Source organism: Rhinoderma darwinii, chromosome 3, assembly GCF_050947455.1.
Source record: "Rhinoderma darwinii isolate aRhiDar2 chromosome 3, aRhiDar2.hap1, whole genome shotgun sequence".
Lineage (NCBI taxonomy): Eukaryota > Metazoa > Chordata > Amphibia > Anura > Rhinodermatidae > Rhinoderma > Rhinoderma darwinii.
The window spans coordinates 211,942,400-211,957,438 of NC_134689.1; the positions used below are offsets into that span (position 1 = coordinate 211,942,400).

The following is a 15,039-nucleotide window of genomic DNA, read 5'->3' on the forward strand; positions in this document are numbered from 1 at the left end:
TTTTTCGCGGCGGGTTTTATGGTCGTTTTTGGAGCGGTTTTTCAATGGAGTGAAAGGAAAACGGTTCCAAAAACGTCCCAAGAAGTGACATGCACTTCTTTGACGCGTGCTTCTTTTTACACGCCGTCTTTTGACAGCGACGCGTAAAAATACACCTCGTGGGAACAGAGAATCGTAAAACCCATTGAAAGCAATGGGCAGATGTTTGTAGGCGTATTAGAGCCGTTTTTTCAGGCGTAATTCGAGGCGTAATACTCCCGAATTACGTCTGAAAACACTGCGTGTGAACCTACCCTAACACAGAATTTTCTGATGCAAATTTGTAATCAGTGTTGCAGAGAAAAAATAGAAATGTCATGTCACTCCTTGACGCGGAGAGTAGCCTCATACGGATTTGCCCCATTGAATGGGGCTAATCTGCGTCATATCAAACTGCAAATCCGCTGCAGAAATCCGAGGTTCAGTCTCAAATTTTTGCCATGGATTCTCTTGCAAATCTACGTTGGAATTTTCCACTTGAACAATCCACCATGTGAACTTAGCCTAAGACGGTGTAGAACTCATAATAAATATTTATTTGGCACCATATTAGTTAAGGCACACAGGGGGACATTTATCAAAAATGTTGTAAAAGAAAAGTGGAGCAGTTTCCTACAGCAATCTGATTGGATAGTATGGGCAACTGTTCCTCTTTTCCTTAACATTTTGTTCTAAAACACAGGTGGTAATTCAGAAGGATCATAAAGTAAGCTTTAAGCTGGACTCACACACAGCATTTTGCTGCATTTTTTTGGGCACTTTCATTGTTGATTGCTATGGTGTTTTCTTTAGGCCAAAAACACCATGACCAGATGTTACTTTTACCACTTGCGGACCTCCCATAGACTAGAAGGCCCCATGCACACGACTGTGCCCGTAATCACAAAGTATGGGAGCACGGCCCGTAAAACACGGAAAAATGGACATGCTCCATAATTCCCGCCACAGTTCAACGGCACAGACACCCATCCGTGGCGATATGGATAGTGTCCGCGGCCAATAGAACTGAACGGGTCCCTAAAACCGCGGGCCGTATTACGGTACGCGGTTTTACGGTCGTGTGCATGGGGCCTAAACGTCTGGGCCGTCCATAATTAACTCTGCAGGGCCGTTCTAGAATGTCCTGCAGAGTTAGTATTTATTTTTTTTTGCTCTGTGGCAGGATTTAGCTCCGCGATACAGCTGTCTTCAGACAGCTGACATCACAGAGCTCTGCCCAGAGACCAACCAGCGTGGTCTCTGGGCATGTGATCATTGCGACTTTGGACATAGAAAGATATGAGATAGATAGATAGATAGATAGATAGATAGATAGATAGATATAGATAGATATAGATAGATAGCTAGATATGAGATACATAGATGATTATAATATCGTTATATATATATATATATATATATACAGTATATATCTAAATTGCAAAAAAAATTGTTATACAAATAAAGATTATTATTATTTCTATCTACCTATGTCTTTATCTATATATTTAATATATGCGTCTGCGGCCGGACGTGCATGTAATCACCGGCAGTAAATACGGGCACGGCCATGTGCAGGGGGCCTTAGGATGGGGCTACACGGCGACTTTGGCCATGACACTTGTCGTATACACAAAGATCGCTTTGGAACCAGCTTCGGAAAAAATTTGCTCTCCAAAAGCCAGTTTGCACACCATTCATTGTAAGCTCCGCCTTGCGCCCAGCGTGTATAAAAAAGTGCCCACATATTTGCTATCGCTGAAGTCGGCAGAAGTTGACAAATATGTATTGATGTGTTTGCACAGTGGCATGCACCAGATGTCAGAAAAGATTACCTGAGTTCACATATTTGGGAAAAAAATGCCAGTTTTAATTTTTTCCATCAAAATCAATGAATTGTCTTGAAAAAAATAGAGGGCTAAAATCTTTTATATGTCCCTAATCGAATAGCTTGGGGGATGTAATTTCCTAAAAAGAATAATTTTGGGGGTGCTCACAGTGTTTTAGCACTTCACAACATCTGTAATGGTCATATGGTGTCAGCAAACCAGCTTTGGAAAATTTGCTCTCCAAAAGCCAGTTTGCGCACCCTATATTGTAAGCTCCGCCTTGCGCCCAGTGTGTAAGAAATGCGCACACATTTAGTATCACTGAAGTCGGCAGAAGTTGCCAAATATGTATTCAGGTGTGTTTACCCAGTAGCATGCACCAGATGTCAAAAAACATCATCTAAATTCACATATTCACTTTTTTATTTTTATTTCCTTTTACATTTTTTTTAAAAGTAAAATATATCTATTATTTATTTTTTACAAAATAGGGAAACCTAACATGTTCTGAAAAAAACAAGACCAAATACATTTAGATTGGAAGAGTAATAGAAGAACAATTTGCTTTTTAATTGGCACATGGCTAAAACTTGAAAATGGGACCGATCAGGAAGTGGTTAAAGGGGGGGGGGGTAAAGGCTCTGGTCAGGAAGTGATTAAAGCCTATTGTGAATGATTGAAAATGCTACATAAAGTGTTTTGGTTTGAGAGGTTCTTGTGGGATTTTTGGTCTGCTCTACGTATGGCGTTTTTTCTAGTGTTTTTCATAGGCTTCTCTACAGGATTTAGAGCCATAAAAAAATGCATGTACATAATGACACAAAGTAAAAAACACACAACAAAAAAACTTCACAATGCATGTTACAATACAAAAACGGTGGCATTTCTACCACCAGTTTAAAATGCCGGATAAAAACCTTGTATTTAAGGAAGCCTTAAAAGGAAAAGTATAATATCTAACACATTACTTTTGCTTTACCATATTAGTACGTAATAGCAAAGCAACTGAAACAATGTAACTTTATACAACATGGCCCGTTAATTTAAAATCAGATTAAAGCTATTTTGAGTCCAAAAGTGATATGATCTCCCCACTTTATTAATACATAATTTAAACAGTTTCAGGAAACTCAAAGCACTTGTTCATTTGGAGAATTTCCCTAGCTTTTTGTCATAAAGAAATGCACTAACGTTGTGTTGGTTAACATACTCAACATTGTTCCTGTCCTTAGCAATTATACCTGGATTTTAATAATAAAAAATTCAATATTTACATTTAAAAAAAATAACATTATTTATTTTCTTTAAACTCAAATCTAATTATTACAACCAAGGCTGTGTACACATCTGCGTTCTGGGTTCCCATAATGAAGCAGAACAACTGGAATCCCGGAAGCTCGGGATCCGTTGCATGACAGAATCCAACAGCGCCCGGCGGAATCCATTGACTCAGGCCCCAGGCACACAACCGTATTTTCATCTATTTGTAAATACTGTCCGTAAATACGGATTCTTAGTCATCCGTAACTTATCCGTATATACGGAACGGTCACCGCAAATACGGTCCATAGTGCATCCGTATTTGATCCGTATAAAAAGAGGAAGGCTGCAAATGATGTCACCAACATAGCAACACTTCCGTAAATACGGACGGTTTACGAATGCACTTCTGTAGCCATCCATATTTAAGGAAGTGCCCATAGGCTTCTATGGGAGCGTCCGTGCCATAATTACGGACAAGAATAGGACAGGTTCTATAATTTTTTCAGCACGGACACCCATCCGTAAAAATACGGAAAGGTGTCCTTGGCCAATAGAAACTAATGGATCTGTAATTACGAAATGAAATATACGGTCGTGTGCATGGGGCCTTAATGGCTTCCATTGGGTCTCTGACATTTTGACGGACATAATAGGGCAGCATGCTGCGCTATATTGTCCGGCAAAAACAGAATCTGTGACAGAAGCCCTTAATAAAGCCTCTGACGCAGATGCGAACAGGGCTGAACAATAAATATATGATACATTTCTTTTAACACTGCCTTTGAATTGTCACTATATGAGTATATCATAACAAGAATATATACTTAGCAGGCTGTTCGAAAAGAATGCAAGAGAATTACCATACTCCAAATGCATCATATATGGAAATTGGCCCATTTCCTTTAAAGAGTTTTTCCCTCGCTAGGATATGCGATCACTTTGCGATTGGTGGGGATTCAACTGCAGGGATCCCCACCGATCTGTAATCCCCCTTCACAGTGCCCGGGAAAGGTCCGGACGTCACTGTACATATATGCAGACAGTAATGTCAGGAATTTTTTTAATGTCGGAGTCCGTCCAAATCATCGGTAGTACTCTGGCCGAGGACTTCGGCTGGAAACTCTGGCTTTGGGGAAGCTCCATACTGTATTTGGACAGTAATGTCATGAGCTTTTCAATGCTGGTGTCCCCAGAAAGAGCATTGGAAGTACACTGCCCCGGGACCGTGACATAAGGAGCTTCACCAGGGCCGAAATCCCATGGCAGAGCGCTACCTGATGCTCTTCCTGGGCCGCGGAGAAGCTTCACGGCGTGTAAATTTAACATACAACACATTTATTTGACACAGAATTTTCTAATGCAGATTTGTAATCCGTGTTGCGGCAAAAAAAGAGAAGCGACATGTCACTCCTTGATGCAGTAACTGCGGCGGATAGCCACATGTGGATTTGCAACATTAAATGGGGCTAATCCGCCCACGGATCCACGTCATATCAAACTGCAAATCCGCTGCAGAAATTTGAGCGTCAGCCTTGAATTTCTGTCGCAGATTCTCTTGCAAATCCATGTTGGATTTTTCCACTTGAAAAATCCACGGTGTCAATTTAGCCTAAGACAGTGTAGAACTTATAATAATTATTGATTTGGCACCAAATTAATTAGGGAACTCCGGGGAAGATTTATCAAAAACTTTGTAAAAGAAAAGTGCAGTAGTTGTCTATAGCAATCAGATTGGTTATTATGGGCAAATACTCCTCTTTTACTTTGCATTTTGATCTACTACACAGGTGGCAATTCAGGAGTATCCCAAAGTAAGCTTTAGGCTGGATTCACACAAAGTGTTTTGCGGCAATTTTTTTGCACTTTCGTTGTCATTTTTCATGTATGCCATACAGTGGCGTCCGTCACACATATGATCCCATGTTAAAAAAAAAACATTTATCCATGGCTAGCAGATTTCAGGAGGCGGGATTTAAGATCTTATCGCGATGGTATAGAGTGCCTTCCAGATCGCATGCAATGATCCCTGCGGTTTCACCATTGTGTTGGAGATGTGAAGACCAGATGGGCACGATTTTACACATCTTCTGGGAGTGCCTACAGCGGACAGATTTCTGGTCGGAGGTGTGGCAAATCTCCTCCAAATTCACGGATTTCCCCCTCCCGCCGGCCTTTTTCCTGCTCGATCTGTGCGAGGTTCCATTATCTACGTACCGACGCTCTGTGGTTTGCCATCTGGTGAACGTAGCTAGAGCGTGTATTCCTGCGCTGTGGAGACAAGCTTGCCCTCCATCGGTTGACATGTGGTTCGGCAAGATCCAGGAGATTATGAGAATGGAGGATCTCATGGCATCCATGAGAGGGACTCATGCTAAATTTCTTAAAACATGGTATCACTGGGTCAGATTCCAATCTTCTGTTGAGTTCAGGAACATCGTGACTTCTTGAATATAATTCCGAGGCATAGGGGGCTATGTCAGTTTTCTTCCGTCCCTTTTCTCCCTCGGTCCAATATCCTCTTTTGCTCCTCTTTCTTTTTCTGATATGTCCACTCACGGATCAATGTGCATGGCTGCGGGTTCAGGATGCATAGGTCGTTCGTTTCAAGTACTGTATCAGATGTGCGTTTTTGTTCTTCTTGCACTTACTGTAGAAACATATACTGGCCTGCGAGCCAATGTTTGTGCTGCTTATGTTTGCACTATCGTGTTTGTGTTGTGGAAAACGGAAAATAAAAGAATTTGAAAAAAAAACAAAACATTTAAGAGGTTTTGTTTTTTTTGCAGGATCCCTCAGGAAGGAAAAGCTTACTCTACTATGCTATTCCATCTTTAAAAAAAAAACAAAAAAAAAACTATACTGATGTTTACCAGCCTGACGGAGGCCAAAAGGACACTCTTTTGGCCTTAGTCGGGCTAATGGAGCCCTATCCTCCTAATTAGCACCAAAGTGCAAAAACAGCCCTGCACCCAGTAGTGAACTTCCTACTCTGGTCTTCAGAGAAGCAACTCCACTACTGAACATGCATAGCCCAGATTCTGGCATTTTAACTAGGGGCCATGGAGCAGCAGGCATGAAGATACTTAGACTAAAGGCCCTTTTACATGGGCCAATGATCGGGCAAACGAGCGTTCGTTGTCCTGTGTAATCAGGGCAACGATCAGCCGATGAAGAGACACGTTTTACATGCTTTGCAGTTCCGTGTGCCATCGGTGTTTGTTCCATATGGCATCAGTTGTTGATGTCAGTGGTGGTGAACATTTCTTTATTTTTATATTTTTTCTCTTGATTTCAAGGAACTGGTGCGTAAATCACAGACAGCACACGGATGTGCGTCCATGTGCTGTCCGTAATTTTCACGCACCCATTGACTTCAATGTGTGCGTGATCCACAAAAAACGCACAAGAATAGGACACACAGTGAGTTTCACGCAACGGAATCACGCTGCGTGAAAAACACTGCATGTCTGAATGGCCCCATTGAATTGCATAGGTCCATGTAACGGCCGTTGTATTAACGGCCATCACACGGACATATTCAACGTTCGTGTGAATAAGGCGTTAGGCAAATCATATGTACGAATATGTGGTTTTTCCATGGTTTTCATTCTGTGAATGTGCCAAGTCTGAACTTACAATACAATTACAGTACATTTTCTTAGCATTTTTAGTGAATTTAACAAAATCAGCATTTTGAGAGAGCATAGTTAAAAAATTGCATCACGTAAGTTAGGCATATAAATAAAATATATCTAGTGTAAAAACTTGTTAATCATCATATGGCGTCTGTGTGAAAAGCATTGCGTGTGAAAGCAGCTTCTTCAGAACAAAAGGCTTATAAAGATCTTATTTATAACAGAGAGTTTGTCAGCACTTGATAAATCTATGTCAAATAAACACACACTAAGTTTACATGAATCTTATTTTTGTGAAAGCTCTATGTGATAGTAACTTCATAACATTTAAACACTACAGCACAGTCCAGCCCAGAACTATAAAGCTACCCAATAAGGATGTTAAACCTGGCAGAGCTATAATGCCTTGGCAGGCACAGCAATAAACACGTGTGACTGGCTATAAAGTTAATGCACTCTGAGATGGGAACGAATCTCTTCCATCAATTCAGCGTGACTATGTCATGTATTCTGCAGCAGAAACAACTAGAAGTGTCACAGTGATTAACAATAGACTGTAAAAATAAATATTCACCATTGAGACACAGTTTACTTTGTCTTTTTAGCCAAGAACTGATATACTGCAATTTGATCTACTTTAGGCCTCGTTCATGTATTGTTGGTTGACTGTTCTGTTAGCACAATGTCATGGCACACATTGTAGGATAACTTTTCAGCCTGCTTTGTCCTTCCTTCGGTCCAAGAACTCTGACTGTCAGAGTAAGGCCTCGTTTACATCTGCGTTGGGGTCCTGTTCTGACGTTCCGTCGATCTGACTCCACCATAAACATGCACACTCAGCCGAGCATGCATGTTTTCTTTTATGGGGAGAGGAGATCGGGTGTGTTGAAAACCAACATGCCCAATCTTTCTTTCCACCTTCAATCTGCTGGGTCCTAAATTGGGAGACCCCCATACACGTTATATAGACTTATATCTAATGTGTATGGCCAGCTTTAGGTAAGCACACAGGTAAGCCAGTAGTCTTACTGCTGTATTAGCAGGGATGCCTATGTCTGGTAAATATATTGTACACAGTAATATCTGTATCAATGGGGGGAAACAGGGGAAAGGAGGACATGAGATCAAGGTTAGGGCTGAAACATTTAGTTCACAGAAGATTGTCTAGACATGATACCATTGTATCCCTATCTCCTTTGTGAGAAGTATTCGATTTGTACGGATTTTCACTATTGAAAAGACTATTTCCATTTTTAATGTTAGTTTAATACATTGTTATTTACTATACTTTATTTTTAATTCTGTATATAAACAGCAATATGCTTTTTTTAACAATAGAATGTGCTTTTGTTGATTACAATGTACAATGATATGCAGGATCAAAAGCAGTGTATGGCAAAACATCACAGCTACTTACTCTCTGATGTGCTTAAAACTGTACACCATTTATAAATAAAGCCATAAAAAAAATGAAACTTTTACAGTCTGGGAACATATGTGCAAAAGATGAGATTATATCTGAGCCAGCTACTGATTTACCGAATGTGGAATATATTATCACATTTAAACAATGGGCTGTAAACTATTAGACATTACCTCATGTTCATTCATGCATTGGTCATGCAACCCCTTAGTGAATAATTGTGACTTATCTAGTATAGGCACCTGTACAAAATGTTTGATGTGATCAATGAAGGATCAATAGGGGTCTAACTGCTAAGACCCCTAACAATCACTATAATGGTGGACCCCCCAGTGCACGGCTATAATGAGGACGCGTTTGTAAGAAGTGGCTGTTGGACCCACACCAATCTAACATTTATCACCTATCCAGTGGATAGGTGATAAAGGTTTCTCGATATAAAATGGTTTGTGCTAAAACGTCATGTAATAAGATGCCCACACATGCAGTGGCTTTTTTTCACCAGCTGGGCTGATATTCAATTCAAATGTGTTTTTATTTTAAGTAAACATTGTCACTAAAATGGTAAGGATAATAGGAACCTAGTAAAAACGTCAGAGCATTAACGCAACAAAATCACATACATTTGACTGTCGCATCAACAGTATAGGGAGCACCTTATGCTTCGGTGGAGGAGGTGGATGTCAGCTATAAGCCAGAGTTACAACACACAGTACCTATGTAACGTCTATGGACGAGCGAGTTCACGGCGGCATCTTCCTCCTGGGAGACGCCGGCACTCACTTCCTGGTCCGGACACGGTCTCCCGCGTGTGCACAGCCTTAAAGGACCAGTATGCGCACATTTGCAGAATAGCTGCAATTAGCCCAGAATGCCTCTGGACTATAAAAGTGGCTCTGCCATCTCGATCATTGCCTGAGCGTTGTTGTGTTACCTAAAGTTTGTCCTTGCAAATGGTCTCCTAGTGTTTTCCAGTTCCAAGTGTTTCCCATTCCTGGTGCCTGTACCCTGTATCCCATGCTATCGTGCCTCTGTGCCTTCAAGAGTTGGAGTCGTGTTGTGCCCTCCACTGCATCTATTGTGTCGCACCCCGCCGGGTGTCTGTCTACTGTCAGAGCCTCATCTTAGCTTGAAACCACCGCTACTGTCTACGTTGCCTCGGGTACCCTTTCAGAACTATAGACATTGCATTATACCTGTTTGGCCAGCTGCTATCCTGCTACGTGGTATGGCCCAGTGGGTCCACACCCTGCGCCCTGACAACCAGTGTAACAACTATCTCAGCACACTAATATATATATATATATATATATTGCAAACGTACTGTATAAATGGTTGACCTGGGCCATCAGGTTCTCATATGATAAAGGACACAGTAGGTCCCAGAGTTTATGATGCAATACACCTGTTCTGTATAAGTGGATGGTGGGCACATCTCCTAAGGTGGGCTAAATTTATTCCATTCTGACTGACTGCATATAAGTGTATGAATGGTTGCATTTCACTTATTCTGCTTACCTGTCCCAAGAAACAAGATGTGGTACTTTCCATCTGCAGCATTTACTCTATCCACCACTATTTTTGTATACTTGTAGTCAGTGCCTGTTCTTATTAGAAGTGGTCTCTTATGCACTGGATAAATTAAATTGAACATAAGTGGATGGTTTCTTATGAAGGTAACAACATCATCTGGGAATTCCTTGGTTGTGAGCACATTTGGAGTAAATGCACCACCTGGGCACTAAAAGAAACAGAATACATAACATTACTACATATGAAAACTATAGGATATCAAGAATAATGTTAACAGAGGTGAAGGCAAGAAGAATAAATAAAAAAATATATATTCCTTAGGATATCAATACATTAAAGACAGCAATAGGAGCTAAATACAAAGTGCAAAAAGCACAAGGCATGATTGGGGTGGTGGCTAGTTAGTTTACGTATTGAAAATGGAAAGCAACAAAATTATCAGGGCCTTTGCCGTAATTGCACCCATTTACAGAACAGTTCTATACAATGTAAGGCTTTAAGCCAAGCCAGGATGGTATATTTCAATCTTCATTATGACGACTGGTTTTTAATGGTTATAAGTACTGTAGTAAATTCACATACTTCCTTGATCCTCCTCATTCTTAAATATTTATGTATATTTAACCATAGCAATTCAATGGTTGCCAAGGATGTGGACACTGTGGCCTCAAGGCCTTTGAACTAGTGCCTGTAATATTGCTTAGGTGCAAAAGAGAATAATAAATTAAAGCTGATGGAGAAATGCCCTTTTAAAATATACATTTCAATAGTTTACACATTAAAACTAGTCATTCTTACATAATAAATCAGAAGATACTGTAAGGTACAACAGAGATGAGAGAAAGATGTGACAAGTTCAGTAACTTGCCTATTATCTACTACACTTTCAAAATTATATGACTGGTTGCCAAGTGCAACACCACTGAAGAAAAAAAACAGTAAATCTTTTAGCATTAAATCTTCATGAAATATAACAAACTTTCTGCTGATAATGGAATAGCTCCTGCTGTTTAGAGTAAAACAGATCAGGATATCCAGGAGAATTTAGTTAATCCCTACAGCTTCCCTGTCAGCATGTTACAGAAAGTATATTTAGCAGTCTGCTTAAATGAAATCTATAGTCTATATTCCATGTGCAGATTGCAGACTGCCATAAAAGCAGAGTAATCGGGGCCACTGAAATACATGACTAACCTACTCTTTTTTTTATCTCCTACTTCCAATGGGGGCGTCTTTATTAAGAGCATTTCCCAATAAGGTATTGCTACTTAAAAAGTTCACTTGTATCTTCTATAAAGTACCTCGGCTAGGCTGAAGGGTCATCCTTAATGTATTATTGAGATATTCACCTTTTCTATGAGAGAAATAGATTTCCTATTACCCATTGAATAAGCAGATCCAAAACGTTTTAAAATAACAGAAAACCACAAGTATACAGTATGTTAGCTTTTTAAAACTTCTGTTGACTAAACCAAGGAAATGCCTGCTGTGTATAATGAGTGTTTACAACTATGTAGTCCAACAAAACCCTGCAGAACTGCACTAGTATATCTCTCCACGTGTCCACCTTAAGTATACTCTACATTCCCAATGTGTGTGTGTGTATATGAGTTTCAAGTTCAGCTTATATTGGAGGAAGGACCAAATTTGGAAAATGTAGGTGATGCGCTTTATTTGCTTTTCACATTAAAATTTTACAATATTGTATATAACATACATGTAATAAACATTAAAAGAGTGATTTTAAGAAAAGCTTTTTTTATTCAGAACCAAACTAAATAATTTCTCCCAGCCCTATTTAAAGAGAAGCGGTCACATTGACAAGCCTATTAAAATGAGGACATCAGTATAACACCCTAAAAGAGTTATACTAGTGGGTACAATTACATGCACCGAACATCCCCCCAAATTCTTTGTTCTGTAGAGTCACAGCAGGTATAATAAGATCGCTATAAATCCTGCTGATTGTCTAAGAAAGATCATCTAGTACAGTCTATGACTCCACTGCTTCTTTTAACTCAGAGACAATACCACATGAAAAACACAGATATATACGAAGATCACACATCTAAAAATGTAGATAACAGAATGCTGTCCTAGAAACTTACCGTACCAGGCCTTGGATAGGGAATTCTACCCTGATAAGGAATCAGCTGGTGGTTTGGACCTTCTCTGTGAGCAAATGGACCATTAAAAACAGTCTGAATGTCAGACATGTGATAAACACATACTGCAGACCCCTTGAAAACGGAGCTGAAAATCAAAGTAATAATAATGAGTTATAGTAATAATAGCAATACCAAACGTCTTATTCTACTACACGAGTAACATGAATATGTAAAAGCACAGAAACTGATCGTAATATATAAATTATAAGAAACTTTAATGGTATATGTCACTTTTTCTGACTGGCTCTATAGTTTTCCAAGTACTTTTTTTCACAAGTGGCACAAAACTTACGTCTGGAAACAGTAGCTCATTTTATTACGTTCTCCCTGCCGTTGTTTTATTCACAAGGTAATAATTCCCTGTAGGTTTCAATCCACATGTTTAAAGGATTATGTATCAAAACCTGAAATCCTACCTACTGGCTTTCAACCAATGTGTAGTTCTTAACAATTCAGTCTTTTCTTCATTGAAAACATTTTTCTATTTACATTAGTCAGACTTTGGAGGTCTACTTTCTTAAATAAACTCAACCTTAGAACATATACTGGAAAAGCACTGCCTGCCTCGAAATAGACATTTCTTAACAGAGAAAATCATAATCTGTTCAAGCAGGCCACACACAGTTGTAAATATATCTATTATTTTATTTTGTACACTTTATAAGCTTCCTGTACAAACTTCTAAAAACACTTAAAACTCTAGAAGGATAAAGGCTAATTGAAGAAATATAATTTCATGAACTATTGTCTATAACATCATTGGCAAGGTGCCACGTGGCCTTTTTAATGCCTGAATGTTTCTTTGCATTATGACTGATATTATATAGCTTCAATATTGCTTTTAAGTGAAGTAGTTGGAGGAAGAATACTACTATTTTTTGTTTAAGTATTCATTTAAACCAAAGTTTAGATAATTTCTATAGAATTAAAGAGAACATTTTTCCTCCATATTAATTCAGTACTCATCTCAATAAAGATGTCGATTGCTTGAGCATGTGCTTTTTTTCACATATCTTTTCATAATAAATTCTAGCATCAACAGACTTCTGTTCTAACTGCCAAGTAAATCTGAATATAATCAGCCTTTGGAATGTAAGAATTTCTTCCCAGAAACATAATTATAGTGGACAGATAATCTATTACATTGCAGCCAGTGAGCCACCCACTGCTTAAGATGCTACACTGCAATGATCTTAGTCTTTTTGGCTATAGTAGCCTGCTGCTCCTACCAGTTAAATGTTCTCAGTAAAAAAATAGAAATGTCAAACATTGTATTTTTGTATAGGAATAAGAAGCTCTCATGGTTAGACAAAACTGAAGCAAAAGTAGAAGTTAATATCTGCTGCGCAGGAAGGTTTGGCAAGTGTAAATATTTAAAGAAAAGTTTGTTTGCCAAACTTCTCTCCAAAGATGAGATAAAAATATGGTTATCGCATTCCTATTAGGGCATATGGCAATCATAGAAGGTCTCCCCTGCTCATCTAATTGCCCGCCATGAAATACTATTTACTGGGGGTCTCAAGACCGGTAGTAATTGGCTGATCGCCATGGTGGCACTCATATTAAAATAATAATAATTATGCTAATTTTTATTTATATAGCGCTAATATATTCTGCAGCACTTTACAGTTCAGGGGGTACATTGTACAGACAAAATTAGACATTACATATTGACAAAACTAATTTACAATTCAAACAAGAGGAGTGAGGACCCTGCTCACAAGAACTTACAATCTATGAGGAAATAAAGGAGACACAAAATGTAAAAAATTCTTAAAGAGGCTCTGTCACCAGATTTTGCAACCCCTATCTGCTATTGCAGCAGATCGGCGCTGCAATGTAGATAAGAGTAACGTTTTTATTTTTTAAAAACGAGCATTTTTGGCCAAGTTATGACCATTTTTGTATTTATGCAAATGAGGCTTGCTAAAGTCCAACTGGGCGTGTGTAAAGTAAAAGTCCAACTGGGCGTGTATTATGTGTGTTACATCTGGGCGTGTTTACTTCTTTTACTAGCTGGGCGTTCTGACGAGAAGTATCATCCACTTCTCTTCAGAACGCCCAGCTTCTGGCAGTGCACAGACACAGCGTGTTCGAGAGATCACGCTGTGTCGTCACTCACTTCCTGCCCCAGGTCCTGCATCGTGTCGGACGAGCGAGGACACATCGGCACCAGAGGCTACAGTTGATTCTGCAGCAGCATCGGCGTTTGCAGGTAAGTCGATGTAGCTACTTACCTGCAAACGCTGATGCTGCTGCAGAATCAACTGTAGCCTCTGGTGCCGATGTGGCCGACACGATGCAGGACCTGGGGCAGGAAGTGAGTGACGTCACAGCGTGATCTCTCGAGAACACGCTGTGTGTCTGCACTGCCAGAAGCTGGGTGTTAACGAACAGAAGTGGATGATGCTGATTCGTCAGCATCATACACACCCATTCCTAACGCCCAGCTAGTAAAAGAAGTAAAAACGCCCCGATGTACGCACATAATACACGCCCAGTTGTACTTTTACTGTAAACACGCCCAGTTGTACTTTTGCAAGCCTCATTTGCATAAATACAAAAATGGTCATAACTTGGCCAAAAATGCTCGTTTTTTAAAAATAAAAACGTTACTGTAATCTACATTGCAGCGCCTATCTGCTGCAATAGCAGATAGGGGTTGCAAAATCTGGTGACAGAGCCTCTTTAAGTACAATGGTCCAGCCATCTTTTATACATACGGGGTAGTTCACATAAAACTGCATGAGCCGGTCACCAGCCAGTGTGTGTATGACAGACATGAAGTGCATTAGGGTGCAAGGAGTGTGGGGGATACTGCTGAATGAAGGGGCCTCATTACCAATGTAAAGAGGGGCCAGGGACAGGAATTAGATTAGGGAATGTTATAGGCTTGTCTAAAAATATGTGTTTTCAGGGCACGTCTAAAACTGTGAAAGTTGGGAATTAATCTAATTGTTTCGGGTAGTGCATTCCAGAGGACTGGTGCAGCATGAGAAAATTTTTGGAGATGAGAGTGGAAGGTTCGGATTATGGCGGATGTTAATCTGAGGTCGTTGGCAGAACGTAGAGCGCGAGTAGGGTAGTTAACGGAGATGAGGGAGGAGATGTAAGGCAGTGCAGCACTGTGGAGAGCTTTGTGGGTGAGAGTAATAAGTTTGAATTTAATT

At 39.8% G+C, this 15,039-nt stretch overlaps 1 protein-coding gene across 1 annotated transcript in view; it reads right to left on the reverse strand.

Moving 5' to 3' along the window:
• The window catches only part of SEMA3C (semaphorin 3C), a 157,031-nt gene that overhangs the window by 18,806 nt on the left and 123,186 nt on the right, over positions 1-15,039 (reverse strand). Inside the window, exons 11-12 of the mRNA XM_075857354.1 lie at positions 11,810-11,954; positions 9,687-9,909 (exon numbers count right to left, since the gene is read on the reverse strand). Of these exons, the coding sequence (XP_075713469.1) occupies positions 9,687-9,909; positions 11,810-11,954 (368 nt within the window). The remainder of the gene's footprint in view (positions 1-9,686; positions 9,910-11,809; positions 11,955-15,039) is intronic.